At 34.1% G+C, this 11593-nt stretch overlaps 1 protein-coding gene across 1 annotated transcript; it reads left to right on the forward strand.

Annotated features, from left to right (window-relative positions):
• The first annotated feature begins 7468 nt into the window (after positions 1–7468).
• LOC110428096 (serine/threonine-protein kinase RHS3) lies at positions 7469–10382 on the forward strand. Its single transcript, XM_021443788.1, has 4 exons — positions 7469–7695; positions 8144–8229; positions 8395–9197; positions 9374–10382. The coding sequence occupies exons 2-4, from the start codon at positions 8185–8187 to the stop codon at positions 10236–10238; spliced, it is 1713 nt and encodes a 570-aa protein (XP_021299463.1). The 5' UTR covers positions 7469–7695; positions 8144–8184; the 3' UTR covers positions 10239–10382.
• The last annotated feature ends 1211 nt before the right edge of the window (positions 10383–11593 follow it).

An 11593-nucleotide genomic window follows, 5' to 3' on the forward strand; every position in this document is an offset into this window, starting at 1 on the left:
ACGTCGTTTTAAATATCTTCAATAATATAGTTATCAGAAGAGAGTAAAATATGCACTGTACTCTTTTCTTTCATCAAGGTTTTTCTCCTTGGATTTTTCTTGATAAGGTTTTTAATGAGACGATAGTTCAAAAGCGTATTTTTGAAAAGAATTACGAACTCTTTTTCCTTCACTCGAATTTTTTCCCATGAGGTTTTTCCCTAGTAAGGTTTTAACGAGGCATATTCTTACTATAATGGACATTCAAGGGGGAGTGTTATGAACAAATGTGTGAGTGTCTATTATATTATGACCCAAGAAGTGCAAACCAAGTCAACCAATCAAATAAGTAAGATACAAGAAATCTAATATGATTTAAACTTTTAGATAGAATTAGATTAGGATTATAATTCAAGGGGTTGTTGACCTATGAATAGGCTTTTACTTCATTGGAATATACACACTTGAATAAGATATTTTTACTCTCTTTAAATACTTTCTTTTTCTCTAAATACTTTTTATTAAATTTTTCTTACAATTGTTCTCTTAAGATTTATTTCATAACACTTTTCACTATTATTTTAAACCATAAAACTCTAGAATGTTTCCTTAAATGGTAAAAGACTTTCTCTCTCTAGTCTCAACCTTTCTTTTCTTTCTTCTCTCTCTACTTTCTCCTTTTCATTATTTTTTTAGAAAGGTCTCTCTCTCATCATTTAAAAGCATTTCAACCAATTAAAACAAGATTCAAGCTCAAATTTTTGTTTTAGAGACTCTTGAAGGTAAGGTTTCCTTATTTAAAACATCTAATCTGTGGGTTTCGATTTCCAAAACTTTTGGTTTATTAAAAATTAGTTTCACTCTCTAAAACTTAGGTTTTTTGGGTGGTTTTGGTACTCTCAAACTCACCAAGGTAAAGTTACTATAAATCGTAACTGGTTGAAGTTTAAATTCATAGTTAGGTTAGATTTTGATACTGATTTTTGGATTAGTGGTTTAGTGATGAAGTTTACGAAAGGATAAGTGGTTATTCATCAAAGATATGGTTAAAGAAACAAGTATTAATGATGGAAATTGCATTGTTAGGTGTTGTTGGAAAAGCTAGAATTTTAAAGAGGTTAAGTTATTGTTGAAAAGTGCCTAAGAAGAAATGCAGGCTTCAAATAGGTTAGTTGATATAACGTTTTTAATTATTTTGATATAATTAAGCATACATTGTCTACAATGTTACATTACAACATGTTTATGATGAAGCATGATTATAAGAAGCAATTTTGATGTTGCTTGATGGATTTAAATGAGTTTGATGGAAGTTACATATATGATGTGTAAATATGTCTATTATGTATTTAGTTCTATGTATGGGGAACAAGCACTCTAAATGTTTTATACCTTAAAATTCTGATTATTTGTCTATGAATTGATTATATGCTTGCTATTGGAAATTTAAGATGAGAAATAATTTTTGAAAAAACCCTAGCTTTGGGTTACTCTGATTTTGATAGTTAGACTTAGTTGACAACATTGCAGAAATCTTGTCCCAACATTCTGATTTTGTTAGTGAATAGTTTCACCATCTGTTTCAATTATAAGAATTTATAAAAATTTGATTTGTAAATGTGTTTATTGGAGCCTATTAAATTAAGGACCTTTAGTTAGCGACAGTAGACGCTAACCATTATGCATAATGATCTGCAAACTTTGAGGTCGGTGACTATATGTATCGGATAGGACAAAGCCCTCTATAATCTAAAAATCGATGGCTATATACATTGGACTATATATTGGTGATTTTGCACAACTTTGTATGTTCCGTATAATGGGGACAATACCCTACGCTTTATTATTGAAGTCAATGACCATGTACCAGACTATACCTTGGTGCTACATCACTTTTTGATGTCCAAATAATGGGGATGAAACCATATCCTCTATCTTTATTAGTTTTTCTTAAGTTAATGCTCAACAAATACTTACTTTGTTATTTGATATTTGAATTGAACAAACGAGTTATGAATTGATTTTGGAATTTAAACTTTGGTCATTTTTTATCTCGTTATTAGTTTAAGGAAAACCTAATCTAAATATGTTATTTACTCTATTTTTGGTATTTAAAGTCTAAAAGATGGAAGTGAAATGATTATAGACTTGCTTAAAACTTAAAATATGGTTTATTGGCTAAAATTTGAGTTTCTATGAAGAAAGTATCAATACCCTGAATGACTAAAGCTTTTTAGGATGAGAAAAGGTGAGTCCATAAATGAGATGTTTGGGGAATTCATATTTGGTGTGGCCAAGCCGTTTACAAGCAAAACATATTAAGTGATCTCTTGAATGCTCTTCTTTAGGCACATATCTCTTTATAGGTTTCTTACTTTTAAGGTTTTTCTTCACGAATTTATTAAATTTCTTAGCTAGCATGGCCATGTCTTCTTCATTTTTGCTCTCACTTCTAGTACTCCTCTCATTCTCCTCAACTAAAGATTTAAGGGCTAAACCTTTTTGTTCGACCTCTTCCTTCTTTGTTTCTTCTCCCTCACTCTCATATTTAAGTGTCATCTCATAAGAAAGGAACCCATGAGCTTCTTTAGTATAAAACCATTTAGGTTTTTAGCCTCTTCTATAGCCATGATTTTGGGTTTCTAAAATTTTGGTAGGCTATTCAGGATTTTTTTACAAGTTGTGCATCTAGAAAATCTTTTCCTAAGGTTTTTAAAACTTTTACAATGTTAGTGAATCTTTCAAACATGTCATTAATTGACTCATTTTCTCTCATCCTACATAGTTCATAATCAGAAGTAAGCAATCTAATCTTGGATTCCTTAACTTGTTTAGTTCCCTCATATGTAGACTATAAGGTATCCCAAAATTTGCTTGGCATTTTACACATTGACACCTTTATTAAACTCACTAGCTCCTAAGGTGCAAAGAAGGGTATTATAAGCCTTGTAATTTACTTGAATTAATTTCTTATCTTTGTCATCCTAATCTTTTTTAGACTTAATGACCACTTCCTGGTCTACCTTCTTACTTGGAACATGTGGACCATCTAGTATTACACTCCAAACATCTAAGTCCATTGATTGAATAAACATTTCCATATGTTCTTTCCAATAGAGGTAGTTATTACGTACAAAAAAGGGTGGCCTTTAGATCAATTGCTCTTCACCTAGTACGGTTGCCATCACTTCCATTTTTTATTGATTTGAGCTTTTACAATGAATCTCTTAAAGGCGGTTAGACTTACAAGATTTTAGACTAAGCTCTAGTACCAATTGTTTGTGTAGAACTCTAAATTAGGAATATACCAAGAGAATGGTGAATTAGTATTTAAAAATTCTTTTGAAAACTAAGTATAAAATCAAGACTTTTGCAACCAAAAATTTCTTCTTGTGTCAAAAATAAAGTACGTGATTTTCCTAAGCAAGTTTTCAATAATAAATTGAAAAGACCAAATAATAAATCAAGTTAAAATATTTTCCTAAATCAAATGCAAGCAAAGCATAAATAATGAATTAAGGTAAAATATTTTCCTAACCTAAATGCAAGCAATAAATCATAATACAGAAAAATTAAAATCAAGACATAAGATTTTTATAGTGGTTCGGCTTTTTCTAGTGCCTACATCCACCTCTTTGGAATAGCAAGAAATTTTAAATTTACCAAGAGAAATGAGTTTCTACGAGATCTAGTGAAACCCTCACAATAGCTTTTTCACAAGATCAAGCAAAACCCTTGCAAAGCTTTTTCACAAGGTCAAACAAATCCTTTCAATAATGGTTTCTCATGAGATCAACCATAAATCCACAAATAGCTTTTTAAGGTTAAGCTAAAACCTTTACAAGAGGAGTACAATGTTTAGCAAGAAAATGCCTCTACAAAGACTAGGTGCTAAAAGTTTAAGCTTGAGTGTAGTGAGAGAAGAAATTTTAGCTTGAACAAAGCAAGTATAGGACTTTTGAAAGCTTGGTGGAAGACTAAAATGAAGCTAAATAGTGAAGATAAGCTTTATGAAGGTCTTTCTAGGGTTTGAAACTTTATCTTAAGTCTTATCTCGCTTCCAAATGACTTAAGGGTGACTTTTTATAGCTAGTGTGAAGTTTGGAACCGTTAAACACAAGTTTAAATCATATTTGACCATTGTTAAAGCTTGATGGTTGACTACAATGCTCCTAAGGTCGATTATGTTCTTCAAATTTCTCAAATTAGGGTTCCATAGTTAAGTATAACCTTCCTTTACTCGATCCCATTCTCGAGAGCATGATTTTTGGAAGTTTGGGTTGATGTAGTCAACTATGGCTTTGCTAAGGCCGACTATATCTTTTAATTTCTCTCTTTTTCACGCATCAGAGTAGCCAAGGTCGACTATGACTATGCTGTTCTCTAATTTTTTGAGCTTTTTACTTTAAGGTCGACTATGGTAACTTTAGGGTTGATTATGACTTTGTATACTTCAAGTTTTTTATTTTTTCTACCTTTGGATCGACTTGAGCTTTTTTATAGTCGACTTTGAACTTGTGTCTTGAGGTTTCTTTAGCTTTTGGACGTCTTTCTTCAACTATTTCTTCTTTGCCTGGTTTTTATAATCAAATAATAATTCTAGATATGCTTACTCTTTGTTAGTTGAAAATGCATAGTTTGAAAGCTTTTATGATATATTCTAATGACGTATGGTTTTTCTAACAATTATGTAACTTAATTAAGGGATTCAAAAAATATTTGAGACAATTTCAAATGTGTGAAATTAAGTTCAAGATAACATGTAATTTTTGTCAAATCAAAACATGATGTAACTCAAAGCTAACACATGCCATACATTTACAATACAAGGTACCATTCATCAAAGGCTTGTTGCAATGCAAATATTTTTGAAAGTTCAACAAGTATACTCAAGGTATTTCACCTTTCCATACATGTATTTTCCAGAACATTTTAGATACAAGTCCACTCACCTTAAATGCATCCAATATATTTACAAGCTACCTAACCAAACTCCTTTGATAAGTTGGCCTTGGAGCTTTAAGAGAGCCTAACGCATTGAATAGGCACAAATGAGAAACTTTAGGATTTGTCTCAAGACTAAAATGTAGTTAACAATTTAATAAACACCCACAACCTCCCTTGGATTTGTGTCCTCCTTTACATGTATTATACATCTAATACCCATTTTTCAGGGCTTAGGGTTTCCCTTGAAACCCATTTTCACATACATCCTTTCTAGCTAATTGGAATATATTTATTATCAAAATATTCTTTTTCTACCCCATCCTTGAATTTGGACTCTCCTTCTTCATTTGCGTATATTTTTCATAATCATTTATATATTCAATCTTTTGAGAAAAACCTTACCTTGGTGAGTTGATGGAAGCTTGATCTAAGTGAGGATCACCACCCAAAAACCTCCAAATTGAGTGTTGAAAACTAAGCTTGAAGATAAGCAAGAGGAGAGAAAAGAGAATGAAGTTCTTTTTTTAAGGAAGAAAAGAAAAGAAGAAAGAGCCATCAGCTTGTGGCTTTAAAACCCCTTTTTCTACATGAAATGCCTAAGGATCGACCTTGTAATCCTTAAGGGTCAATCCTTGAGCTCTTAGAACATTTTGTTTCATGGGGATGCTTCCAAGGATCGACCTTTTAATAAGGGAAGGTTGATCCCTACAAAACAAAATGCCTTTTAAGCATTTTGTTTGTTAGGGATTGACTTTTCTCTCTTTGGGGTCAATCCTTACAAAACAAGATGCTTTCCAAGCATTCTATTTGCTAGGGATCAACCATTTCCCCATTAAGGGTCAATCTTTGCATTCTAAAATGCAAACATTGGGCTCCAAACTCCCAAGGATTGACCCCTCTCTTAGGGTTGACCTTTCATGTCTTAACTTGCAAAAATACTCTTCTTTGAGATTGATTTCTTTCTTATCCTTCCTTCAAACTTTAAAACTCTAAATTTTGAATTACTAAAGATACAAAGTGAAAATTTTTAGATTAAGGAAGCATTACTAAGCTCACCAAGTAAACTTATTCTTTTATTTTTCTATATCAAAATTTGAGATTTCACAAGAAACACATATCAGCAATAAACAACAAATACATATCACCAATAAACAACAAATAACAACAAAATTATTTTTAACACAATAAATAACACAAATCACCATGGAATTTTTTACATAAATCCAACAGGAACAACTAAACAATCATCAATAATTTTAAAGTTATTATGAGGAGTTTATGGGTACCAACCAAGGTGTGGGATGTGAAAAGTGTGGCAAATTGGACCAACAAGGAGTAGATTAACGGCAAGGTGGGCTTCAATTTATGGTGGATGGGGTGAGTTGACGACAGGGGTGGTTTCAAGGGCAAAAAGGATCGGTCGCATTGAAGGTAGAGGGAAGGGGGAGAGAGAAAACAAAGAAAGAAAATAGAGAAAAAAGTAGAGTGATTAAAATTCAATTGAATTAAAAAAAACTCATAGTTTGGCCAACAAAAATTCAAAAACTCAAGGTTTGGCCAATTAAAATCCATCTATGAATCATGATGTCTTATCTCTAATTGAATTAAAGTAATTTAGAAATAAAATTAAAGAGACTAAAGTCTCAAAGAATTCTCTTATCTAGTACCATAAAGATAGTGCTTTTCCAAGCTATTTGACACACAATTGGTAAAGAAGAAAATTCTAAAATACAAAGTCTCCAAAATTCCCATAAATCCAAGAAAGAAGATTTGAAAACCACAACCTCCTTAGTGTTCAAACCTACAAGTCCAGCAGGAAGATTTGAAGAACAAAGTCTCCATAATTTCAAAACACACGATTCAAAAGAAGAAGAATATTTTGAAGATTCAAAACTTCTCTTAAGTCTCAAGAATCAAACTTTGAAAAAGTGAAAGGCTTCAAAAGGTTTTCAAGAAATTGCCCTTAGATCTTGTTTTAGTCCAAGGAACGAAATCAATTTGATTATTATGTCACCAAGACCCTTGAAGTGGGTCTTCATTGAAAAAAAATTTAAATTATTATTCTTTTAATTTAAAAATTTTCATGATTGTGTTTTTACTTTGATTATTAAAATTGTTATTTATCTTCAGATTTTTCTTATCTCATCGACACAAAATTATTTGTACTCTTACTTCTTGCTTCTTCAACTTGTTTAGGACAATGATACCTCAAAAGGATTTATTATTCTTTCTTTGGTTGTTGTGAAGAAGTGTTTGAGAGCATTAATGCCCTCCTTGAAATGTATTATTTTATTTTTATGAAAAAAAAAAAAGGAAGAAAAAATTTTAGGGGAGGAAACGAATAGAGTTACCATTAAACCACTATTAATTCCACAAAGTGAGGATTAAACGGGGAACCATTCGTCCCCAAATACTTCAATTAGCTTATGAGCCTGTGACCGTTTCTTCTAATTTCCTCCACGTCTATAATTTTGTATATGAATCTTTATTCTTGTCTAAGTTCTAATTTTCTATTTGTTTATTGCTTTTTCGTCTCTTCCTTTCCTCAAATCTCTCCCAAATTTCAACCATAGCTATTACAAACAAACTCAAACTCATTCTCATTCCATTCTTCCCTTCCTCATTTCGTTCTCCCTCCGATCCTCCCAGCTGTAAATTCTAAGACCAAGATTTTCCTTTTGCCTCCAATTCCGTTACTTCATGACAACATTCTTTTATCATAGAAAGAGCGAAAGCAAGGACCCTAACAGCTAGCATAGACAGTTCCTGGTTGGTCCTGCAGCCTGTTCTGATCTGGGTTCTTCAGTTTTATTCTATTTATTTTCTCTTTCAGCCTTTCCGAATTGTTGGTCATAAAGAAGGATCTTGTCTTACATGTCATCATGTCGATGAACAGAATAGAAGGAATAAAATAAAGATCGATTAAGTTTCTAGCGAATACGCATATATCTGTTTCCATCTTAAAGCCATACGAGACGACGTGCCTGCCATAAACTGATCAAGTGTGTTTGACGAAACCATGCATGCATGATTTGTCTTACAATGTAAACATGGATTTTAATGAAATGCATCATCCCCGATTGAGAGCATACAGCGGAGTTCATGGCTGCCTTTTTGCAACTCCATTGTCTCCATCATAGCAATACAATTCCAAGCATTGGATTGAACTAGTAACAGATTCTCATGTGATTTTTGTTTTCTTTTATCTGTTGATTAGGAATCCTGTCGAGGGTTATTTATCATTGTGTTATCCCATTGATGTCATCAAAGACCAACAGAATGCTCGACTCCTCTAACTCTGAGGTAAGTAATTCCATTTCTATTTTCGATTTCATTCCAATGATTTTCATGGGCTCTCAATTGGTGTAGCTGAATCGTGCATTCGGTTTTGTAAATAAATTGTTTAAAAAAAAAAAACAAAGAAAGAAAGAAACGAAATGAAATGAAATCATTTGATCTTTGATACAGTTGAGCGACATTTCCTTCGGAGGAGCACCGCCTGACTACAAAATAACAGATTCGCAGTCCAAGAAAAACAACAACTTAACCTGTAATCCGCCCCCTCCTGACCCAAAAAAGGCGGATCGAGTGGCTAAAATCAGTGCCAATTCACCTAATGGACCTGCATATACAAGTCCAATTCCTAAAGTGAATGAAAATGTGCCCTCCAACCAGCAATATGACCCCAAAATCATGGATCCTGTCAATAAGCCTTCCCAAATTCCGAGTCCCAGGATGCCACCGAATGCTGAAATCCAGAATACTTTGAAAGCAATGCCAGCAAACAAGAAAACCAATGATGCAAGAAATACCAGTGCCCATGTCCAAGGGAGTGGAAACAACAGTCGCAATGATAGCTTGGAGAGCTCCACCGCTCCCCTTCGCCCTCACACTGGTGGTGACGTACGGTGGGATGCCGTCAATACGGTCAGCGCCAAAGGCCCAATTGGTCTCAGCAATTTCCGCCTTCTCAAGCGCCTTGGATATGGAGATATTGGAAGTGTATATCTTGTAGAACTCAGAGGAACCAACGCCCACTTTGCTATGAAAGTCATGGACAAGGCATCCCTGGCAAGTAGAAACAAGATATTGCGAGCACAGACGGAACGAGAGATTCTTGGTCTCCTTGACCATCCTTTCTTGCCAACTCTGTATTCATACTTTGAGACAGACAAGTTCTATTGTCTGGTTATGGAGTTCTGTAGTGGGGGCAATCTTCATTCTCTCCGGCAAAAGCAACCAAATAAGCATTTTACAGAGGAGGCTGCACGGTCAGTACCCTTTTTGTTTCATCCATATTTTTCTTGTCCAATCTGCCATGGGTGGTTGGTTTAATTTTCACTACGCATTGATGATAAATTGGTATTCTGATATCACTGTCTCTATAAACTGTCTTTCATAGATGGTGCTTAGCCTTATATGTGAATGATTCATATGGTTTTGGCAGGTTCTATGCATCAGAGGTGTTACTGGCACTAGAGTACCTGCACATGCTGGGAATTGTATACAGGGACCTAAAGCCAGAAAATGTGCTGGTAAGAGATGAAGGCCATATCATGCTCTCAGATTTCGACTTATCACTCCGTTGCTCTGTCAGTCCAACACTGGTCAAATCTTCATCTACACATCAAACAAGCAATGGTGGTGGCAGTGGAGGCATTTTGGACAGTGAGTATGCTGTGCATGGCTGTATGCAGCCTTCAACATTCTTCCCCCGCATTTTGCCTAGTAAGAAGAATCGCAAATCTAAATCAGATTTTGGCCTCTTTGTTGGGGGCGCCATGCCGGAGTTAATGGCAGAACCTACCAACGTTCGCTCCATGTCCTTCGTTGGGACGCATGAATATTTAGCCCCAGAAATCATCCGAGGAGAGGGTCATGGCAGTGCAGTGGACTGGTGGACGTTCGGCATCTTCCTGTATGAGCTCTTGCATGGCACAACTCCATTCAAGGGTCAAGGAAATCGAGCCACGCTCTTCAATGTTGTAGGGCAGCCATTGAGATTCCCAGAAACCCCGCACGTGAGTTTTGTGGCCCGTGACCTTATACGAGGCCTCCTGGTAAAAGAACCACATAAACGAATAGCATGCAAAAGAGGTGCAACGGAAATAAAACAACATCCATTTTTTGAGGGAGTGAACTGGGCTCTTGTCAGAAGCGCCATGCCTCCCCACATACCTGACCCTGTAGACTTTTCACATTTCCAAAGCAAAGAGGCATCACCAGCTGCAGATAAGAAGAATCTTCCTGATCTTGGAGGTGATCAAAACATTACCACTTCTGCGGGCTACATAGAATTTGAGTACTTTTAGTAATTCCACTAAATTTCTACGATGATTTGGGTCTTCTGCTTGGCAATCTACTTTTGTACAAAGTACAAAATATGAATTTTAATAATTATATATAGAATATACTTGTTAAGGGTGATCGTTAGTCTTGTCTCGCCATTCATTAATTTTTACGGGACTAAGCACAAGTGTTTGTTGTGCGTATATTAGGAATGGAGTTTTTTATTTCCTCCATATATATATATATATATATATATATATTTGTCTATGTGTATGTTACTAGCTGATATAGGGATGGATCGGTTTTTGTCAAAGCCCTAGTATACAAGACATGGCCTAATTGACGGAGATAATGTGTTTCTAGAAGCCAATCGACATGTTTGTGTAGGAACATTGTAATTAGTTTATGAGTTGAGTATCAATAAATAAAGGTCTTTTCTATACATGAGTTTAAACAATTATGTTTTTTGCTTGTAAAGATAAAGTTTATAGAACAAATATATCTTGTAAAAAAACTTATAAAGTATCATAATTATGAAATTCTTATTACATCAAAGTATCATTTGTAAAATTATTCTTAGTCAATACTTTATCAAGATAGGAAATTGATAGAAGTTAGAGATTAGCACATGTTATGTTTTTTACTTGTGAAATAAGCAATAAGTTTAATAAATTTGAAGTGTGGAAATACTTAAAACAAACATATGGATGCTTGTTAGAAGAATAATGTAAAATTACAACCTTTCATAAAAGGTTCAATTTGTAACTTAGCGTAGTGAGCATATAAAATTGTGATTTCTAATGATGTTTTGAATATTTACAAATCGAAATGGGTGTCTTGGTTGCTAAATGAGTTTATCTGAACATTGGGACTTAGAGAGAGTCAAATGCTTTGGTTTTGGTCTTGAAAACTGCATTCAGGACCAAAAATATCGATATATACTTGTTCAGAAAGTATTGATAGTTGAAGCTTAGAAATGCAGCAAACGAATGAAGTATCGAGACTAGATGAGAAAGTCTCAATACCTTCGAACTTAGAACAAAATTATCAAGACCCTCGATGCAGCTTGGAAAAAATAAAGGTAAAATAGACTTTTCTCTAATATTTTAAGCCTTAAAACCCTCAAACTTTTCCTAAAAAGGTAAAAATGGTTCTCTCTCCAGTCTCAACCTATCTTTTCTCTATTCCTTTTCTACTTTCTTCTTCATCATTTTTAAGGGTTTCAAGCATTTAAGGAGTACACCCAAGTTCAAATTTTGATTTTAAGGGTTTTTACAAGAAAGGATCCCTCATATTTACCAGTCTTTGAACATTGTTAACCCTATCTTGACAACATAATGACTAAGAACTATTTTAGGAACTTGGCTTTGGTGCATAA

This window comes from Theobroma umbraticum, unplaced genomic scaffold (genome assembly GCF_002168275.2).
Source record: "Theobroma umbraticum cultivar Fairchild unplaced genomic scaffold, ASM216827v3 scaffold_25.0, whole genome shotgun sequence".
In the NCBI taxonomy this organism is placed as follows: Eukaryota; Viridiplantae; Streptophyta; class Magnoliopsida; order Malvales; family Malvaceae; genus Theobroma; species Theobroma umbraticum.